We start from the raw sequence: 22,947 nt of genomic DNA on the forward strand, positions 1-22,947 counted from the left end.
CCATCTATTTACACACTGTGGCTGAGAAAGAAGTATCAGGATGCTAAAAGTCACAAAGTCGCTCACAGAAACCATTCGCTTGGGCTTTACTTTGCAGCAGAAAAAAAAGGTCGATTCTGGGGAGGAAGGTGTAAAAACTTTAAAATAGTATCTAAAACCATTACAGTCTGGCACTTGATTATACAAGATGACTTCTATAATTATGCATAACCAAACACATACAGACACTGGTCTCTCCTAAAGTGATATTTAGGCAAGTATTTTTCATTTTTTATAAAAGTTAAAAACAATTTATCTGCCTGGTAAAAATATTCTATAGAAATAATACTATTTTTGAAGGAACTGAATTTTTCAAATAGTACGTAGATGTCAACCAAAACACAAATTTTTCTAAACTCTCCCAAGAGATCCCAGTAACGGTTTACTTAGTTTTAATTTTTTATTTATTAATATTGGATGTGTGCATAGCACAAGGGGCATGTGTGCACGGAGCACTGTGGAGGTCAGAGGACAATTAGTGGGGCTCTCTCTCCTACTGCCTAACTCCTTCAGTCTTTATGTGAGTTCCAAGCGTCACACTCAAGTTGTGGGACTGTGCGGCAAGTATCCTTACTTGCTGAGATTTCCAAGGCTCCTCTAATGGCATTTTAGCAGATACTGAGGACGATGAGTGAATGCTTTGATGGTAATTTTACAATTTAAACATTGATACCCTTCCTTTGAAAGTTATTTTAAACCTGAGGCAAAATTATCTACCACTCTTATTACATGTTGAAACTTTATATTTGCAGTGATGATTACTTTAGGGTATAAAATATATACATTAATCTATTTAAAGTCCAAATAATAAATAAGAATGGACTGAAAAGAAACAGGAGTGTGACAAGAGAAAAAAATGAGAGAATGTTTGAAACGTACTTATTCCCTTTTCAAAGAAAGGAACTTAGAGAAGAACTCAACTGAAACTGGGTAAATCTCGATTCAGATCATGCTTTTAATACACCAGTGAATGTAAGATGTAATTTCTAAAATGCTATTCAGTGGTGCTATGGTGCACATACCTTTAATCCTACCGTCTAGCAGAGGAAGACTGACTTCTGTGAGTTTGAGGCCAGCCTGGACTACCTAGGAATTCCAGGCCAACCAGAGCTACAGAGTGAGACCATGTCTCTAAAAACCAAAACCAAACTAACACCAGAAAACACCAAGCTGCTAGGAATAAATTCAACCAAAGACACTCAAGACCTTGTATTGCCACAATGTTTACTAAGTGGGTCAGCAAGGCTCAGAATGAGAGTCTTGCATTGATCTATATTTGAGTATAAATGTGTTCAGGAGTAGGGGAAAAGATTTTAAAGGTCTTTTTATTTTATTTTTTTGAATAAATGGAGGAGTAATAGTATACCATTAAGGGGGCAAGATAGAACAACAACAAAAACAAAATGTCAATCTTGATCTGGACTTTATATTCAAACCTGTTCCAGAAGTTTCTGACTCGCTCTGTCTGGCAGAAAATGCTACTGCTGCACAAAAGTCGTAAACACATAGTCATCTACAGACATTCTGCACAAGCTGCTCAGGAAGAGCAGCCCAGTACCACGACTTCCAGACTTATTTTAGGATACAGGAGTGAGTGGTCACCTCCCTGAGTGAGGGCACCCACATTAAATGCAGAATGCATGAAGAAGAAACCTTCTCACCCCTTGTCTTCTGCTGCCCTCAAATATGCTACTTAAAAACTGGACGCACGATACAGTACGCAATATTTACACTTGACTACTCAAGGGTTTACTTTCGTTAAACGGAAAACAAATGTGTATGAAGTCATTCCTAAGCAATGTCCAATTAGGAAATACTACCTATACTAAGGACTTCAAATCAATTCTGAAGTTAGGAACGTAGACTAAACCCTAGTTGCTAGAGGTGTCAACCTTATTATGAAACTTAGAATTGGTATAGGGATAGGTATGAAAGAAATAAGTTCCGGTCTCCTGTGCAAGTGTTCTAGACACTTTGTATAGTATCTGTTAAACAAAAAAATAAGGAAGGAACAGAACCAGCTCACAGAAAAGAAATGAAGGTTGGAAAGGGACCAATACCGACTGAGAGGAACTATCTGACATGATATACTTACAGCCTGCAAAGACAACCGTCCCAAACACATCATCATCTGTGCTGAAAATGATGTTTGTGCCGCTGTTTTCAGAAACAGGTATGTTGAAGATATGGATAGCAACGGTCTCCCCATAAAGGTGGATGAGAGGACGAAATGTATTGCCAATCTGTCCTGAAAGCACTTTCGTTGGACTCATACAACAAACTGTCATGTTTGAGCCTGCAAGCACCACTTTGTCTTGAGGAAAAACATTAGCCTCAGTATTACGAATCCCTACAAAGAAATGAGAGGGAACAAAATCACAAACAACTCACACATCTTTTACACAAACCTGTCTCCTTAAAACATCCTATTGTCTCCTAGGGTGATTTTTATTTTCATTTATTTACTTACTTATTTTTTTTCTGTTTATTTTTATACATGTGTGTGACGTATGAACATGCTCATATATGTGTATAGAGATTAGAGGTTGACATGGGGTGTCTTTCTCAATGTTTCTCCACTCTATGTTTTCAGATAGGGGCTCTCATTGAACCTGGATCTCACTAATTTAGCTAGACTAGACAGAAGTAGATGCTCTGCCATCTACTCACCCTCACAGACCTAGGATTACAGATGTTACCATACCCAGCTTTGAGGGAGGTGCTGGCGATACAAACCTGGGGCCACAGCATTGCTTCAGCGAAGGGCGCTTTCCCAACAGGGCTCCTCACTTTTATTATTTTTAAACAAGGTGTTACTCTGTAAACCCAGAATGGCTTGGATTTTACCATGGAGCCAATGCTGGCCTAAAGCTTGCAATAACCCTCCTGTCCCTGCTGCATGCTGGGATTACAGGCATACACCACCGCATACGAGAGCTTAACATAGTTCAGTATCTACAAAACATACCGTAGATGTTGTGAAATGATGCAGACCCAAATGCAAAGTACAACACTCGGGTTTCAAAGGAGCAAGACACAAATGAGAAGTGGAAACTGTGACCCTACTTATTCATGCAGAGACAGAACCAGATCACAGGCCCTTGTTGAAGGCCACAGGTTGATTTTTGAGGGTTTATCTACACACACGGTATCACTCAATAACTAAGCTTATTCTTTTGAAACTCTCCTGTGTTCTTAGAACAGGTGCACTTTTCATCAGCAAACAAGTGGGGAGCACTCCACACCCTAACTCACAGCTGCTGCTTCATGCACACCCTTGCAGGTCAAGGTCATGCACCCCAGCTCCACTCCTAACAGCTGGTGTTTACTCAGTGACCTCTGGTCTCCTTTATCCCTCACCCTTCCCTGACATCTGGCTTTTAAGTCCACCGTTCTACTGAAGGGACTCCCTGGTCCCATGTTCTATCAAAGGGCCCCTTCTGATTTATTGTCCAAATACCTCTTCAAACTCCTTCCTCTCTTGGGTTCCACCACACAGAACTTTCTGGGTCGCTCTTAGTCCTCAGACTACTGGCCTTCTTTCAGTATTTCTGTAGACAGGAGAGCTTCCAAGGGGAAGCCTCCATGCAACCCAATCCCTTTTCCAAAGATACACTGGCCTTCAGAATTTAAACACTGCCAATCACATACTTCTTTGTGATCCCCAAAGGGACATCTCCAGCTACACCCATGTCTCTGGATGCCAGACTGACATTTCCAACTTCACTGCCTCAAGCTCAGAGTATTAAAGATGAAACTGTCTTTTCTACTCAACTAGTTTTTATATTTTGCATCTCTGTGGACAGCTTCCCACCCCTACCCCTCAGCCAACCAAAGTAAGAGACACTGTTGGGAGACACAAGCACCTCGACTGTCCCCAAATCAGATTCTGCTGCTCACATCCTTCCCTCCCTCCCTTCCTTTCCACTCAGCTGTCCTGGGTTATATTTACAGTGTCTTGCTCAACTGGCCCAGAGTCTCCTTATTTATCCAGCTGCTTCCGGCCCTTCCTTATCTGATGTCACTCCATAGACTGTCCACCTGCAATGAACACTGGATGGTTTATGGACTTCATTTTATTGACCCTGATGACCCAGGGCCCCTGCTCACTCTGCCAGAATTTTACATCTATCTGTTAGAGGAGCTGTATTTAATAGACACATGGTTTTCAGCACAGCCTTCTGGAGTTGGTCTCAGATTTCTTTAATCCACAGTTCCGGGGTGACCACTTTGGAAGATACCTACCTGGATTCAAAAAACTAAGGGCACATACCAACCCTTACTCTTAAACAATCTAACCTGTGTGAACCAAGGGTCTGTAAAAGTAAACTTACAGGAAATGTTCTTCAGTGGGCTCCAGTCACTCCACTCTTTGTAACCGGAAAAATGAGGATAGTCAATGTACCATCTAATGCTCACGGAGTGAGTGGCACATTGCAAGGGCAGGTCTGAGGTCCAGTTCCAGTGGTGAACTGTATCTTTACCACTCAGCACTGTGTTGAGTGACTCCTAAAAATAAACACAAAATTATGCTTCCAAATCGTGCTAACATTCTGCCTTTCTCCGGGATAAAGGAACAGAAAGGCCTCAGAGAATACGTGTGATCAGCCACCAAGTAATGCTATAAGGGTAATTATGCTGCACCATTGTACAACGGTCTGTTTCTATACAGGGTAACAAGAAAGTTAGTCTAACACAATCATTACCCGATTATGTGCCCTTGTTAACATTTGGTCCTATGGGATTATCTTCCGTTCCGTTACAGGGGTTGATACACATTGAAACAGTCAATAAAGCAACTAAGAAAATACACTGCTATAGAAATGATTTCCATACTGTCATGGAGGAAAAAAAAACCAAGGGGATCCATATCTTAAAGAAGTAAAGCCAAAGAGAAAAAGCAGACAAGAAGAAAACAGAGCAAGGGCAGATGGGAAAAATAAGACAACCAGAAAACCAGTGGTCCAATTTCTCAAGAAGAAATGTTCTGAGAAAAAAAAAAAGTGGTGTGTGTGGTGGGGGGGCGTGGGGGGTGGGATCAAAGAGATAAAACCAGTTTCGAGGGTGACAGATTAGACTATAATGAGCCATTCAGTGTTCAGCAGTATGGATGTATCCACACAATTAAGGAACGGAGCATCCCCCTCAAAACCTGATAAAACTTTGCAACGTGTAAACTACATCTAGTTAAACTAGCAACCCTGCCCAAGACACGCTGTGCCTGTGCTCCCAATGCTGGCCTCTCACGCTTCCAAAAGTAAGACAGGAAGCTTCTGTCACCCTCTTCTGTGTGGTAGCAGGCTTGTTAAGCTTCTGACAGTTAAAGTTAGAATCTCTCAGCAATCTACCACTCTGCCGTCCGTGTCTACGGAGGAGGGTCAGCCTCAGGGCCGCAGAGAGATTTACTCACAAAGGTAAACAGAAAAAAAAATACCTAATACACTGGAACATTTTAAGGAGATTCATTCAGCCGAGAGAGAGATCAGTATTGCGTTAATTAATTGCAGAAATGGAACTTAATAAGGCATAAGAAACTCCATAAAAGGATGAGTTTGAAGCTAGCATTTGGAATATTACTCTACCTGTACAAGTTCAACTACACTTGAAGACGTTAGGAAACTGGGATGGGGATGAAGAGAGGAAGGGCGCAGGGAGCCAGGAAGCCGGAGACATGGCGGGTTAGAAAAGAAGAAAGGGCTCCCATCGTCCACTGCAGCAGTTAAAATACTGTGGGAACTATAATGGGACAACAGTGTGAGCCTGCTGCCAGGGGAATGGAGATGGGAACAGGAATGAGATGAGGGAGTTAAACAGAGCTGTAACCTAGCCCTGGGAAGGCTGAGGATGGAATGCCACAGGCACGTCACAGTGAGGCCCTGTCTCCATACACAAATGCAAGCTTGTTCCCAAGGAGTGACAAGTGGGACTCAGGGGGCCACTTCAGGGCAGCTCAGGGGCTCCATGTGTCCATCTTCACAGTGTAGACCGTTTCCCATGGCTGTGCACACACGGTCTGTGCTTTAAATGAAACACTATTGCCAAGCATCCCTCTTTGTCCTGGGATCCACATGGCCCCTGTCCAACTTCCCATACCTGCTCTTCACATGTTAGAACAAGTGGAAAGCAGGTGTGAGTTACAGAAACCCATGGGGATACTTACTGAGCGGGGAGAGGGAGAGACGCACTGAATGTATCAATGCCACTTCAGACTGCGAAATTAAAGCTTACTGGTTTATTATTATGGTGAAATTTGTTTTAATTATTCATTTTATGTACAATAATGGGCAAAGGAAAATAACAGATTGAATAAAATAAACTGAAAATAAACTTTTATTTAATTTATGTAAGAGCATGCTTAAACGAAAGGCTGGCCATTTCCTGTACCCAAGTGGGAGAGTCGGACACTAGCTCTCCCCTTAATTTCTTAAACTTTGTATTATCATTACATGAGTGATTTTTTTTTAATTTTATTAATGATTTTTCTGTCATTGTCTCTCTCTCTATCTCTCTGGGTGTGTGTGTGTGTGTGTGTGTGTGTGTGTGTGTGTGTGTGTGTGTGTAAGTGTGGGCAAGCACATGCCACAGTTGCACACAGAGGTCAGAGGAGAACTTTCAGAACTCTGTTTTCTCTTCCCACCAGGATTCCAGGATCAAACTCAGGCAGCCAGGCTTGTATGGCCACCCCATCAGCCTGTGAGTGACTTTTAAGTCACACCATAAGGTTCTTACAGAACCCCTAGGATACACAATCTAGATCTTCGATAATCCCAAAACTCACGGATGGCACCCTGAAAGCTTTAAGAGCGGTGAGGTTTCCTTCGTTGTATCACAGGGAAATGAATCTTTGCCCACACTTACTAGTGTTATGGGTTCCGTCCTCGGATTCTGTAGCACCTTAACCTCCCAGGTGGCATTGGAGGGATGAGGGAGAGCAGACCCTCTGTCGTTCCACTTCAGTTCTAACGAGGAGGTGAAGAAGTCAGCAGACAAATCCAAGATCTCAGGAGTATCTGGAATTAAAGCTGCAAACAGGAAAGAAAAGCAAAGACGTTGAGTGAACTAATATATTGTTCACAGTGTATTTCAACTCATCAGTAACTTCTAAACTTCACAAATAAGTAATGTAATAATGTGGCATGAAAATAAACCCATGAAAAAACCCTGTCACTGGAGGTTGGGGGAAGGAACGATTGAGGTTTTTATTTGTACAGGTAGCTCCTGGTAATTAAAGGGACAAACTTGAGAAAACTGCCAGCTGGATGTTTCAAATCCGTGACACATTTCCTACTCCAGGCAGCAGCAGGGTTCCCAGGATACCAGCAGTCACCTGGCTGGGGGCCTGAAAGGAAGCAGCCGAAGAGCTTGCTTGGGGTGGCAGTGGTGGCCTGAGCCATGGACAGCTGGGAAAGGGTTCATGTGCTCTCATGGCCGCTCACGTGTCTTCCATCAGCAGAGACCCTCACATGAGGGGACGCCACCCACCTAAAGAATTCAAAGAGCTGTGCTCCGAGTTGTGGGTGTCATTAAACAGAGACTGTTCTAATGAGTTTTGTTCTGAGCATGGAAGCCAAAGGCTAACTCTGAAGGGCAGGAGGGAAGAGGTCCACAAAGGGTGGCTCAGCGGCCAGCATGCAGCTTCAGCACGGTATGCAAGACCATGGAGCTGAGAAGCAGTAAGGGTCAAGCAGTCCAAATAAGACGGAGTCCAGGGAGAAGGGAGAGCACAAAGAAAAACGAGGGTGTGGTCCTTTGGTTATTTTGATATTGCTGTGTTAAAACACCGTGGTCAAGGCAACCCACAGAAGGAAGGGCTCATCTGGCCATATAGCGTGGCTGTGACACTGGATAAACATGTGGTAGCAGGAGGGGAGATGCTTAACCTTGCTGCTCTCCCTGCCCACGGCACATGATCGGAGCCTCAGTGGGAAACAAGGTACGTGTGTGACCTTGTCAGTGGCAGAAACAGACATAGAGGTTCCTGTAAGATTCTTCCTCACATGATAGGCGTGTGAGGGTAAATTAGGGGAAATCCAAAGGTAGGCCCTTTCTTGTCTTCTATTTATTTCTTAAGGAATTCCAGGACCACTAAATCAAGTCATGGTAAGTGAGAAACTGCAAGGGTAAATAAATGCAAGAGTTAGCTGACATTCAAACACAGGCAGAATAAGCCATTTATCACCTGTCAGTCCTAGGACCTAAAAAAATAAGCTTGTATAGTTTGGTTTTACTAAAATTTGCTGAACACAGTGCTTTATACTAGATCTAATATTTAGAGTTGCACAGGACCTGGACTGTGTGGATTTAAAATCTGCGCTACAGAACCAAGTCAGTTACATGTCACGGAGCATACATGCTTCACAGAGAACCCGACGGTGGAAGCTGCATGCAAAAGCAAGGATAAGTGAGAAGCCCAAGGTGGATCTGGAGAGAGATAGCCCAGGTGCCAGCACAACCAGGACAGAGCTAGCATCATCCAAGGATGTGATTCATGGCATCAAAGCACAGTGACTTAAACATGACGACACAGGCATCCTGCAGCAATGCTAACCCATTAGGGATGCCTCCCTCCTACAGTTAACACTGGAGGCCTTTTGATAAGCCATATAGAAACCTTCTTCTATAGGAGCTTTCTAAAATACATACACGTATGGACAGAATTTAAATGAATGAAGTCACCATATAACAGGGGCGGGTGGAAACAATGTCCCAACAGAACATACTGTGCCGACAAGTAACACCTCCAAATGCTAGAGATTGGATTATATCTTATTGAGTCATTGGCCAAAGAAGTCCCACGCCAACACCCCCCACAAACATCACAGATGATTGCCGACTCTATTGGCTATTCTCCATAACTTAATGATAAGGCCCTATTTGCTGAAGACACAACTTCCTTATGCCATTGAACATGGAGAAATTGAGCTTTACCCAACTAGAACCTTCATCCCTTCTGACCAGCATTCATGGCACCGAAGAATACGTTTGCACACTATGACCAGAGGAGAAAAGTAATCGTAAATTTCCAAATACAAGCCCTGTGACTTACCAGCAACCTGCCTGCCCAATAGTGGCATGAATATAACCAAGTATATTTTGTTTGAATTTTTAAGGTTTACCCCATAAGATGAAACCCATATGTGACATCCTAGAGTAGCTAAGAACCTGAGACTAGTAGGCCATGAGCCCTAGGGGAAAAGCTACCACTTTTATTCTACTAAAGGATCATAGCAGTAAGATGACTCCTAACGAGTGGCACATTGCTATGCCCATAGATCAGAGCGCTGCCTGATGCCCATCAGAGAAGCTTACTCCTGCAGTAGACAGTAATTAACACAGAGGACCACAACTGGACAACGTGCAGAGTCAGACAGTAAATGGGATGTCTGTACCAAACCCTTCCCCATGAGGATCACGGATCTATGTAAAAGGAGAGGTAGAAAGACAATAAAAACCGGGGTGGTGCCCTGACTCAAAGGGAACACTGTCTTCCAGACACAACCAGACAGATGTGAATGCAGGCACAGGACCTGCACAGGTTCAAACCAGACAAAATCCCAGCACTGAGAAGGGGAAGTAGACACAGAGTCCTACCCTTAACCAAAAAGCTTCTGCAATTGTTGCTGGATAGGAAAGGGGAAATCAATCAGTGTCCTCCAATGGAGAATCTATGGGCAGATGGACCACACCCCAGGGCAGGCCCCAAGAGGGGCGGGGTGGCAGCTATGCAAAACAAAATGGACTCCATGTTTTTTTGTGTGTGTGCTTTTTGTTTTCTTTTGGGTTTTTTTTTGGTCTTGATTTTCTTTTTTCTTTATTTCTTTCCAGTTTGTTTTGGTTTTAAGGTTTTTGTTTGTTCACATGAATTTGACTAAGTAGGGAAGTGGGGATCTGGGAGGATTTAGGGGACAGAGAAGATGTGATCAAAATACATTGTGTGATTTTCATTATTGTATGTATTTTTAAATAAAACATTTAAATAAATATATAGTAAAAAAAAAAAAAAAAACCAAAGAAAAAAGGAAAGAAAGAAAGTGAGAGAAAGCGTGAGAGAAAGAAAGACAGAAAATGTTCCCTTCCCTAAGAAATCCACACAATTTACTCTTTAGCAGGTGGGTCACCATCCCTATTTTCACTGAGAGACAGTGAAGACCATGATTACAAATGAAAGGATTTAAATGACAAAAACCCCACTTTTCTTTCCCTTCACTTCATAAAGGCAAAGCAAGCTGCCCAGAGGGGCCCTCGAACTGCTGGAGTAAAACAGACATTAAGGGGCAGTTTTAACCTGCTCCTTAGAAATTCAGAACTTTACAGATAGAAAGGAATTTACATTGACAAAATGACTGAGCTAGCAGGACATCCCCACCCCCACCTCAAGCCGTGTGCAGGGCAGACGACAGCACGGAGGATCTAGTCTCTCCTTCCACCTATGTATGAGCTCTGGCAACTGAACTCAATTGTCTGTCTGCATGGCAAATGCTTTCCCTCCTTCAGCCAGCAATCAGGAAAGACTGACTGACGTAGATCTTTTCCAACATGTAACTACTCCACAAAAGTGGACAAATCAGAGTTAACTTTAACTCCGTCCCCCTGTCTAAAAGTCAGCAACCTTCCACGGCTCACCATGTTATTATGACGCCAACCTCTCAGTGATGAAAAGCTCCAGACCTCTTTGCTGCCATGAGAGAAACCTGTGAAGTTCACGTTCTACGTCTGCATGCCTGAGTTGCCTCTGTCCTTCCTCTGCACTGGCGGCCTGTGTCCTAAGTGTTCACGTACAAGACCCCTGCCAACTGCCTGTGCACAGTACAGAACACGAGGTCCCTGTCCCTTCCCTCACAGCAAACACTTCCTGTGATGAAGACATAGGGTAAGCACCAAACTACACAACGAATGGACTATGAATTCAACTGAGGGAACTTGTCACAAAGGACTATGGCATGCGCAAGTGTGAGTGGACAGTGGGACAGGGTCCACCTCTGGGGTGGTCAGTGACTACACTCCTAGAACAAAGAATACCCAAGACATGCTGGGGCATGTGCAGGCATGGAGGCTAGGATAGCAACGAGAGAGGGAAGGACCTCCACTTCCTCTACTCTGACTGGAAGATACATTTGCTCCCTTCCTCAGCAAGGATGTGGAGTGAACGGCAGCAGAAACAAACGAAATTCAACGAATCATAGGTTTGTGCCAGAGACCCAGCACCACAGCATCAACAGTGACTTTCTTCATTGAAGATTAATTTCCAGCTGGTGTGGTGAGACACACCTGAGCCCAATCCTCAAGGCCTGAGGCTGGACATTACAAGTTCAAGGCTAACCTGAGCTACGTGGCAAGCTCCTGTGGCCAGAACGAAAAGCAAATGCCAATGATGATGAAGAGGAGGAATAGAACAGAATTTTCAGTTAAGTACTTACAAACGTCTTTTTCATTCAGTGTGAATTTACTCTGAAAGCCATTTAGATAGTTTACTGTGACTTCGTGATCACCAGGTGAAAGAGCTGGAATTTTAACGTTTGTTGTCTCTAGTCGATGACAAGAATGGAACCTGTAATGAAAGAAAGAAATTAAATAGCAGATAAAAGTAGTACCATAGTCGGGCAGTGGCCTACGCCTTTAATCCCAGCACTTGGGAGGCAGAGGCAGGCAGATTTCTGAGTTCCAGGCCAGCCTGGTCTACAGAGTGAGTTCCAGGACAGCCAGGGCTACACAGAGAAACCCTGTCTCGAAAAACAAAGCAAAAAAACAAAAAAAAGTAGCGCCATAAAGTGGGCATAAAAGCCTGATTAACATGAGATGCACCAGAAAGTGCCCTATGCTTTTGTGTCATGTTGGGTTGTACGTACTACACACTACGACTAAACAAAGAAGACTTAATGGCAGTATGAGGAAGAGTAACTGGCCTGCCAGGACGCACAGAGCAAGCAGACATGGCTCTGAGGAACCTCTAGGTTTGCATGCTGTTCATATCCCACCTCAACCTCACCAGAGCTCTGCTCTAAACACACTGTTCCCTTCAGCACAGAACACGAAGGGACCATCGCCTAGTGCCTCGTAGTGGAAGCAGAGCTCAGCAGAGGCCACGGCAGAAGTGAAACTGCACACGGTGGTCCCTGTGCACACACCCTCTCTTCTTACCCACCGGGCTCACAGTTAAATTCAGTAAGACCACACCACTTGGATGTGGAAGGCTTCCGATCCCCTGAGTCTCACAGACAACCACTACTTTTCCTCTTTGGTTTCATGGCCCTTTGTATCTCTATGGGGCTTATTTACATTCTTTTTTTTAATAAAAAGAACTTTTCAGGCCTCCAGCTCCCCTCACCCAGCACTGAGCACAACCCTCTCTCTTCATTCACTCAGGACTTCGGACTTGATCCTCCAGGCTCACATCTTTAACCTTATAACCGGAGACCATTAGAATCTCCAAATCACACCATTGCCTTAGTCTACCCTGGGTACAAAGTCTCACTCTCTTTCTGCAAAGGAAGTTGTTCGTGTGTGTCTTCTGCCATATTCCATGGTTTCTGCTCCTTTGTAAGTCACTTTACACTTCAGCCTGCAAACCACCCACAGGACTGCCATTATCTGTTCGGAGACCCCAGTGAGCAGGACCTAAGTTTCTCCTGTGTGCCACAGCCAACATTCATACCATTTACCCACAGTTCCGGGATCTCCCTTGGACTCAAGGTAAGACTGTCCTCTGTCCCTTTGAAAACAAGGAATGGCCATGTAACATTATGTGGCCAGAAAAATCTGAAGCAAAGTTACAATGACCCAGTTAATGAAGAAATCTCTGAAAACCAACACGGGCTATGTCCATTTTTGTCCCCTTCCAATGACCTCATAAGAAGAAGAAACTCAAGGTGGAAATCCCAACTGATACCCTGATAACCAGAAAACAGCCCTTCATTTTCATGAGCAAAACATAAAGGTCTGAAGACTGTTTCTGCAACCTACTCTAACGTGTCTAACTGAGAAACCAACCTAGCATCTGCAATGGTGTTTGGTAAATACACAAAAACGGGGAATACCTGGCTCTGTTTAAACATGCTGTGTCTGTTTATATCAGGACCACTTGTTTGTAAACTGAGACTTGGAGGTAAGCTTGCTAAGCCTGTGGGGCTTGGCTAAGTAATTCACTGTCCTGCTGGGATTCAGGAGAAGCAAGACACACTGTGTAGGCCTCCACTCTAGGGAGCAATGTGTCAAGCCCACTCAAGATTACTTGAGCTATAAGGTGATGCTGGCACAGCCTTCCCCTACCCCGCAAGGCCTGTTCACCCTCCTTTTTAACAACATGGACTCAGTGCTTGCTGAACTGTGTCTCCCACCTAGGAGAACTTATCTCCAAGCCTCTAGAGGAGCCAGACTTTATTAGCCACCGGACTAGATCAGGCCAGTGTAGGTGGGTTTTTTGGGACTTCTTATGAGTCTTTTAAATAGAAAACCATCTACCCTTTTCCTGCTTGCTTCTTCAAATGCAGACCTAAGGGCTGTTCCTCATGTATCGTGTGATTCCTAAACCTGCAGATTCCAGACAAGAGATGGCAAAGAAACCTGACAACAAGGACAGGCTCACCGACAACTGTGCCAGCCCTGGACTGCCCACAACTGGACCACTTCCCTGAGAGTCAACACCTGTGTATGGTGCTGAGGTTGCTGGCGTTCTCTCTTAGACACAGACTTCAACCTGACAGAGGCAGACAAGGCTTGGCGCAGACCTGCAAAGCCCTCTGAGTAGATCAATACACGGTGAGTGGTACTCCACCTTCACACTTGCACACAGCAAAGGAAAAGCGCTTTTGGCTAGAAGATTGAGTCTGGACTAATGTATGACTTGGAATTTTTTAAGAGAAAGAAGACTGAGTGTAAATGTCCTTTGAAAAAAATCCAAGAATAAAACTGTCACACTCAAAAAATAACCAGGAAAGAAGCTCAGGGGTTACAGCTTTAGATGGAGCCCAGGATGTCATTACCTGTCTTTAATGCAAATGTCTTTAACAGTTCCAGGGCTGACCCCGAGGGGCGCCGGCCACCTGCAGTCCCACATTCGCATGTTGTTGGTTGTGCATTTCAACTCTTGTATCCCTAAAGAAGGAAAAACGACACATACATACATGATTCAGAGCATGCATGGTGACAACACATACATACATGATTCAGAACATGCATGGTGACTCTCGGGCACGCTGAGGGGCGGTGTCTCAGTGAGGAGACAAGTCCTGGACCTCCAGAGGGCCACTCTCTAGGAGGAAAGGCCTCAGTCATTAGATACTGCTTTATGGGTGCTTTGCTAACTTTCTGTGGGTTTTTAATTTTTTTTTTAATTTCTTAAGATTATCATACAGCCATATCACTTTCCCTTTCCGTCCTCTATATTCCCATGTAAACCCCCTTTGCTCTTTCAAATTCATGGCCTTTCTCTCTTCCATTGTTGTTCATTGTTGTTACATATACATGTGCGTACATGTCTATATATGTGTATGCTTCTATGTATATGTATATACACATATACGTGTATACATATGTATTCTTGAATACTTAAATACGACATGTGTAGTCCACATAATACTACTTTTATGTAGTTTTCAGAGCTGACCATTTGCTCCTGGTTAACCAAATGGTATGCTCGTCTCTGGGTAAAACTATTTCTCCCACTCTCTCCTATCTTGGCAGTAACCAATAGTTCTCTAACTAGTCTTCAGACCCACTCAACAAGAGGGAAGCCATGCCTGCCACTAACTAACTAAGTAACTAATTAGTGCCTGCCACTAACTAACTACCTACCTGGGGCTACTGAAGTCATGGATACTATAGGAGAACCTACAATCACCACTTCTCTAAGCCAGCACAATCCCTAACTGCACTCTAAATCTCTGTCCTTATGCCCACAGGTAAGGGTAGTCCTCGTCCCTCATCTAGGAACCTTCTCTCTGTGACAGTGACCATTGCATAAAATTGCAACTGATCCAAAGGAAGAACTCTGGAGACCAGAACCAATGGATATGTCTACAACGTAATTCCTGTCTACTCAGAACCTAGACTCGGGGATCACCGGAGAAAAGAGGGTGGGAAGGTTGGAAAGGCCAGAGGAACAGGGAATGTGCTGTAGGACGGTGTCTCCTAGAAATGTCAGAAGCTACAGCTAGGAGGCTTCACCAACATGGCTGCCTAGGCAAGATACCAATAAATATGTTAACATGGGAGCATGCTCAGGAGGCCTCACCCCTCAACAGTCAACTAAGAACTGCAGTCAACTAAGGAGTGTGTGTGTCTATGTCTGTGTCTGTCTGTGTGTGTGTGTGTGTGTGTGTGTATGTTACATTTTGGGAATTAAAAGGCCAACTATAATGGGGTAGTGGAATTACCCATGAGGTTACACTACAAGCAAACACCTCTAAGGAGAAAAATTATTCCAGAAAACCTCGAGGTCTATCTAACATCTACACACCCACCTAGCTGGGGCTGCAAGTGCTTATACAAGACTGCAGCTCCACCGGAACCTATAACCAATCTCTTCATTATTATAAAGCAACTTACATTCAAACACAATGAACTCACACTGACCTACAGAAAATACTCTTGTATGTATGGCTTAACAACAGGGTAGAAACAACTGAGGAGATTACGGTCCTAAGAATCCTCCTCTACACTGGGCCATGACACCACACTGCGTAATGCATGTGCACAAGAATGACACAATGAAAAGTCACCCTGGAATAAGGAAGAGAAAGGAAGAGACCACAGAGGACGGGAAAGGGTAGGGGAAAAGAGAGGGGGAGGGGGAGAAGGGGAGAGGGACAGACAGACAAAAAAAGGAACAAGAGACAGGGAAGAGGAACAAAAGGAGAAGGGACAAAACTAGAAATTATCTTATACTCTATAAAGTCTATGAAAAACCTAGCCCTAAATAGGAAAAGCTTATTATTACTCATGCTTCACACATGAATTATAGGCATGATATTCACTGTTGCCATAAATGACAAGTTCATATTAGAAAAATAAGCAGAAACACCTTAGAAATGCTCATATTAGAAACCAGTGGTTGGGTCTGGGCCAGAGCACTGAGCAGATCTTGGGTGGCAGCTCTGCCCCCAACCTCCAAGAACCCAGAGGAGGCAGGGATCCCAGGCACTCTAACTTGGACAGTGTCTTAGAAACTACTTCTCAGATCTGAGGCCTAGATCAGACCTCTGCCAGGTCTGCTGTTGTGTGGACCCTGGATTCCACCTGAGACATACTGGAAGGTCCACTCAATCCAGATCCACAGAGGAACAAATGAACTCAGAGCTTCAGACAACATATCCTGAGATATTCTAGAGGAGACACTGCACCCAGAACAGCAGACACCTAGCTGGACTACTACCTTGGAGGCACCATATCCTGAGGCATCCTAGAGGTACCACTGTAATCAGTGCAGCTGGAAAAGATCACAGAGACATCTGAACCCCTAGGAGATCAGACACAAGCTAGATAACTAGAAAGACAGGCTTCAGTCAGAGACAGCAAGTACAGGCAGCACTAGAGTTAACCAGATGGCAAAAGGCAAGAGCAAGAATGTAAGCAACAGAAACCAAAGTTACATGGCATCATCAGAACCCAGCTCCCCCATCAGAGCAAGCCCTGAACACCCCATCACACCAGAAAAGCAGGAATCAGAATTAAAATCACTTCTCATGATGATGATAGAGGGCTTTAAGAAAGACATAAATAACACTCTCAAAGAACTTAAGGAGAGCACTGGTAGACAGATAGAAACCCTTAAAGAGGAAACACAAAAATCCCTTAAGGAATTTCAAGAAAATGCAACCAAAGGGGAAAAGGGATTAAACAGAACCATGCAGGATCTAAAAATGGAAGTAGAAACAACAAAGAAATCACAAAGGGACAATACCCTGGAGATAGAAAACCTAAAAAAAGATCAGGAGTCATAGACACAAGTATCACCAACAGAATACAAGAGATGGAAGAGAGAATCTCATGTGCAGAAGATACCATGGAAAACATTGACACAACTGTCAAAGAAAATGCAAAATACAAAAAGCTACTAACCCAAAATATACAAGAAATCCAAGACACAATGAGAAGGCCAAACCTAAGGATAATAGGTATAGATGAGGGGGAAGACTCCCAACTAAAAGGACCAGTAAATATCCTCAACAAAATTATAGAGGAAAACTTCCCTAACCTAAAGAAAGAGATGTCCATAAATATACAAGCTTACAGAACTCCAAATAGTTTAGACCAGAAAAGAAATACTTCCCGCCATATAATAGTCAAAACATCAAATGTACAAAACAAAGAAAAAATACTAAAAGCAGTAAGGGAAAAAGGCAAAGTAACATATAAAGGCAGACCTATAAGAATTACACCAGACTTCTCACGAGAGACCATAAAAGCCAGAAGATCCTGGACCGATATCATACAGACCCTAAGAGAATACAAATGCCAGCCCAGACTACTATACCCAGCAAAACTGTCAATCATTATTGATGGAGAAACCAAAATATTCCATGACAAATCCAAATTTACACAGTATCTCAACACAAATCCAGCACTTCAAAGAATAATTGGTGGAAAACTCCAACACAAGGAGGGAAACTACAAGCTAGAAAAAGCAAGAAAGTAATCTTCCAAAAACCCCAAAAGAAGATAGTTACACAAACATATCTCCACGGATGTTAGCCCAAAAGCTTGGATTAGTGAAGACTCGACCCACAGACCACATGAAGCTCATGAAGAAGGACGACCAAGAGGGGATGCCTCAGTTCTACTTAGAAGGAGAAATAAAAATGCTCAAGGGAGCAAATAGGGAAACAAAACATGGAACAGAAACTGAAGGAGGGGCCATCAGGAGACCTTTCCACCTGGGTATTCACCCCATGTACAGCCACCTAATCTGTTATTGACCCCAGGTGGAAAGCAACAATACCAAACAACCAGAGCCCCCCAGGGTCTAAACCACCAGCCTGGGAACACATAGGGAGGGACCCAAGACTCCAGAGGTATATGTAGGGGAGGATGGCCCTGTCCCATAAAAAAAAAATGAATGAAAAATGAATGAATGAACACACAGTGGGGGGGGGAATGTGAGGGCGGGGAGGGGATAGTGAGGGGGGTAGGTGTGGTCACTGCCTCATAGAAGCATGAGGAGGGGGATGGGATAGGTTTCTGGGTGGTGGGAGGAAGTAGGCTAAGGGGATAAAATCTGAAACGTAAATACTACAACCAATTTTAACAAGCGGGGGGGAAAAAAAAGTCTTCAGAACCATCATCTTTAAAAAAAAATGTCAGCCCCCTGGGGGTGGGAAATTTTTTTTTTCTTGATACTAAAACTTGTTCTGAGAATTGTATATTGCAGAATACACAGCCTTGGTGTATCTACTCATCAAGCATACTGAGCAGACCTGTCCAAACCTCTGATGTCCTGGAATTCCATCTGGATTCAGTGAAGACACAGCATCAGAGGCTTATCAACTTACTCTCCCCCCCCACCCCTCTTCTAAAATCTCAACGCCCTTAATCAGCTTGAAGAAGTTAAAGAAGAGTCAGCGCCCCTATTCCCTGAGCTTGGGGACTAATGTGATTAATAATGGTCTGTCTTTCTAGGGACAAGTAGTGGTTTTGTTGGAACAGGGGGGATTAGCTAGGACTTACTGCATAGCTATAACCTACTGGTAGAAATCTGTATAATTATTATCAAGATGAAGTTATAATTTCTTAAATGGTACAAAATTTACTTTGATCTCAAATTTAAGGTTTTCATTGGTACGAGCCTCTTATTAATATAAAAATGAGATGAATATTGATACACTCATGGGCATTGTGCCTGTATAACACATTTAGGAATACAATGCCTAGACCCAGCCCTTTTTTAACTTTTTTAACTGATTTGGGACGGTTAACCTATGAGTTAAGGGACTATAGCAAATTCATATTTTTGAGTTTATTGTTAGGGTGTTTTCCATATTTTACTTAGAAATAGCTGAGAGGAGTTAACGGGAAACAGTCCAGGTTACCTTACATGGATAGTTGGTTTTCAAAACAACAGAAGTCCATAGAACTGATGCTACAAATATTTATATATTAATGTTCATATTGATTAGAGACCTGCCTGCTCCTGACAGCTTCCTGTCGTGGATTCTAAAGAAGAAACTGAGCATCCTTGGAGTTACTCCAGTTGTGTGGTAACAGCCACTAGGCAAGAATTGCCTCTCTCCATCTACAGACAAATTACTGTCCAGAAAAGGACACACATGCAGAATAGTCGATTGATTATATCTGCCTAGACAGAGTAATCAGTCCTTAATAATCTTGCATCACCAAGGTCTGTCAGATGATTCTGGGCCAGAAGGCTGAAGATTTGATGCTCCAACGTTCGGTAGTATAGGGGCTTTTCAGGTGTTCAGAGGTCTCTATAAATTGGCTAAGTTTTAGAAGCTATGCTTTGTGCTTCCCACAATTATAGTTAACTCAGTCATTCTGGATTTCTGACGGGGTTGAAAACTTATAGCTATTTACCGTAAGAGAAAAGATTTGAGTGGATGGTTGTCAGCTGACATTCATCCTAAAGCCAGGTTCAGAACTAAATGTTTTAGTTAGGATAGATGACAGAGGTGCTGGTTAGTCAACAAAATGATGGACTGGGTATTAGGACTATCTTGTACCTCACTGGTACAAATTGGCATAATTATGCTGTAATTGTATTTTGAGAGAAAAGTTTCATTTTAACAGGAAGGGTGATGTGTAGGAGGAGCTAAGGTAGGAGGAGTACTGAGAGGAAGAAAAGGAGTAAGAAGAGGAGGAGAAGAAGGAGAGGAGAAGCTAGGTGATGAAAGAGAGAAAGAGGGGGGAGACAGGGAGGCAGATATTCATGTATCTCCACCAGTCAAAGATAGTTGTTATATCTAGGTCGGTCAGTGGGTTACGCCTCTGATTGAACAATTCCAAACTTATAACGCTTATGATTAACATTATTTTAAAAAAATGTATAAATGCAAAAAGGAAAAGGGGGCATGGGATAGGGGTTTTCTAAGGGGGGGAGAATGGGGAAAGGGGATGGCATCTGAAGTGTAAATAAAATATCCAATAAAAAAAAAAAAAAAGAAAAGAAACCAGTGGTTAATCACAATCAAGTTATTTACTCAGTAATCTTGAGGGGAGCAGGCTGCCTAATTGTGTGAATACCATGAAGGCAAAGCCCACGGTGGCAGGATGATATCCCCTGCAGAAATAAGCCAGGTGGAATCTGCAGAAGCATTCCTAAAGTTTTAAAATAAGACACAAGGGACACAGGAAAGGATTTTCGATTCCATTTAGAAAACTTTCTTAAAACACATTTGAGACAGACCATAGCAAGGCTGACTGGGCGGGGTGGGGTGGGATGGGGCGGGGTAGAAAGAGGTGGCGGCTGGGACACGGTGGGCATTTTCTGTGTTCTGGAACAGAGCCAGATCTTGATGGTGCCTGTGGTTAGCAAATGTGCGTTGTCAGAACTCAGAGAACTGTATCCTAAAGGAATGGACAGCATTGTACGAAAATTATGCTTTATTATTTGTATAGGGTAAAGGAATATTTTGATTGCCCCTTAATAAAGGGGCTTTTAAAAAGAAACTAGAAATGCACAGGGGAAAAAAAATGCAGAGAAATGGATTGTAAGCGGTACCCTGAAGAGGTCAGCAGAGAAACACAACTACTCTATAGTCAGAAGTAAACCAGCTTGCTGTGAGGCTCACTTACCTCTCTTCAGAGCATTTGCGTGCATCATCAGATGCAGAACAGTCAGAGCTGACAGGAGCCATGGCAGGTTTGGAGTCATCCTCATTCTTTTATTGTCCACCATCCAAGATGGCTGTCTCCACCATGAATAAGCTCCCATTGTCCGTGCTATTCAGTCAGTCCTAGGATGAGAGAAGAGGAATACAGATGATGTTCGAATAACCAGAAGACACACCTCACTCTGGGCGCCCAACACCAGAAGCAGTCATGACACACACCGAAGCATGCTGCACGCTCCTGAGTGGAGAAGCCAAACTGCTACTCTGGCTCTCAGACATCAAAAGCTGCTTACAGCTGCTGCTTTCAGGTGGTTGCCACAGTCAACAGTCCAACATCAGCCTTCCCATTTGAGATGATACCTGAACACACGAGCATCCCCTCTACCCCAATACTGCTATTAGAGGAAAGCCAATCGATGTACCAGTGGATGTCAACATAGATTGGGATTGAAGCCTAGATCTCTCACTTAGTGTGTGGTCCCAAATACACTCCGTGGGACCCCAGCCAATCTGTAACTAGGCACTCCTCTGCAAAGCTAAGGTGTAACTGCTTTATCCTACTGAGTTCATCATGAAAAGCAAGTGATTAAACACGTGCGAAGCAGTTGAAATGTGCAAAGCTCGTGGCAAGGGCTATATGTTTAGAGTATTGTGTGAGGAATGGGGCAGGGTCAGGGGCAGAGGAATCAAGAGTGACTTCTAGATTTAGTGGCTAAACAATGGTGAATGGGTGGATGATGTAGACCATCCCCGGGTGTGTGAAAAAGCAGGCAACAAGATAGGAAGTGAAAACTAAAGGATTCGAAGATCTGTTTCCAGCCAAGCATTAGTGTGCTTCCACTGCACATCCCAAAGAGAGGCCTCCTTCTTCAAAACTTAAAACATTGCCCAGGGAAAACCAAGGAGCTCACACAGACACAGGTGGTCCCAATACTGCACTCAGAACCCCTGGAATAACTATATTCCCTCCCACAGCTCCACGGCCTCACAGCTCCACGGCCTCACGGCCCCATGGCCCCACGGCCCCACAACCCCACAGCCATGCTGCAGCCCTGCCATGGCCCTGCCACAGCCCCAGGCCCCACCACAGCCCCACGGCCCCATGGCCCCACAGCCATGCCACAGCTAATAAAGCCTTCCACTGCACTGACAGCTTGTCAGACCTAATAGTGCCTAGCTTTACACTGCACAGAGAGCCAAGGACCACAAAACATATGAAGAATGTCCAACTTGTGAGGGAGACTTGGGATAAACAAGAAAATGAAAATTACTCTCAGAACAAGACCAACAAGGAAAACAGCAAATTCTGAAGATTTACATATTACTTTAGAGCTGAATAGTATATTCCATTACACACACACACATACTCTAAATTTTTCTTATTAATTCATCTGTTGATGGACAACTAGGTTATTATTTTTTGCTTTAGTGAATAAAGCAGCAACATGATATTGCAAATTATTCTACAGTAGGGTACAGAGAACTATACAGACGTTCACGGAAATGTATAGACATAAGGGCTGCTTAATTTCAGTGTGTGATGTTTTTTGTTTGCAAGAATTTTTTTAATTATAAGGTTAATAAAAGAGAAAAGGCAAAAGCTTCACAAAGTTTCCTATAAGCAAAGGGGACAGTCATCAGAACAAGACAGACATGCCATGAATAGAGTAATTGGAAACAAAAATAGCTCTACAAAGGTAAGTCTATTGGGTGATGTTACATTTTAAAAGATTGTGTGTGTTTACATATGTGTTCACATGTGTGTACATGTGCGAGCACGCATATGTGCACGATTGTGTCCATGTGTCTCCGCATGCATATGGCTACCTGAGGGGCCAGAAGAGGATGTCAGAACTCTAGGAGTTATAGTTATGTGCAGTTTTAAACTGCATCTCAGTGGGTGCTGGGATGGGATCTCTTAATCACTGAGTGATCTCCCCACCTCCCTTTAAAAATATAAAATACTGAATAACCATGAAACAAAAATAGGAAGCAGACAAGAGAGGGAGACTTGATAATAAGAAGAGATCTAACATCTCAGTGACTAAAGCCCAAGAGAGAATACATTTGTCACTGACAGAACAAGGAACATTCTCTTCTTGACTATTGTTGAATACCATGCAAAGCA

The 22,947-nt window shown here is 43.4% G+C and overlaps 1 protein-coding gene across 5 annotated transcripts in view; it reads right to left on the minus strand.

The window, feature by feature from the left end:
• Nucleotides 1-22,947, minus strand: part of Lifr (LIF receptor subunit alpha) — a 113,183-nt gene that overhangs the window by 24,307 nt on the left and 65,929 nt on the right. For all 5 annotated transcript variants that reach the window (XM_076916141.1, XM_076916140.1, XM_076916143.1 and 2 more), the window contains 6 exons: nt 20,782-20,942; nt 14,019-14,130; nt 11,457-11,587; nt 6,898-7,061; nt 4,374-4,548; nt 2,135-2,389 (listed from right to left, as the gene is read on the minus strand). In XM_076916141.1, coding sequence (XP_076772256.1) covers nt 2,135-2,389; nt 4,374-4,548; nt 6,898-7,061; nt 11,457-11,587; nt 14,019-14,130; nt 20,782-20,920 — 976 coding nt within the window. In that variant the 5' untranslated portion in view covers nt 20,921-20,942. The remainder of the gene's footprint in view (nt 1-2,134; nt 2,390-4,373; nt 4,549-6,897; nt 7,062-11,456; nt 11,588-14,018; nt 14,131-20,781; nt 20,943-22,947) is intronic.

The sequence above is a fragment of the Arvicanthis niloticus genome, chromosome 19 (genome assembly GCF_011762505.2).
Source record: "Arvicanthis niloticus isolate mArvNil1 chromosome 19, mArvNil1.pat.X, whole genome shotgun sequence".
Classification (NCBI taxonomy): domain Eukaryota; kingdom Metazoa; phylum Chordata; class Mammalia; order Rodentia; family Muridae; genus Arvicanthis; species Arvicanthis niloticus.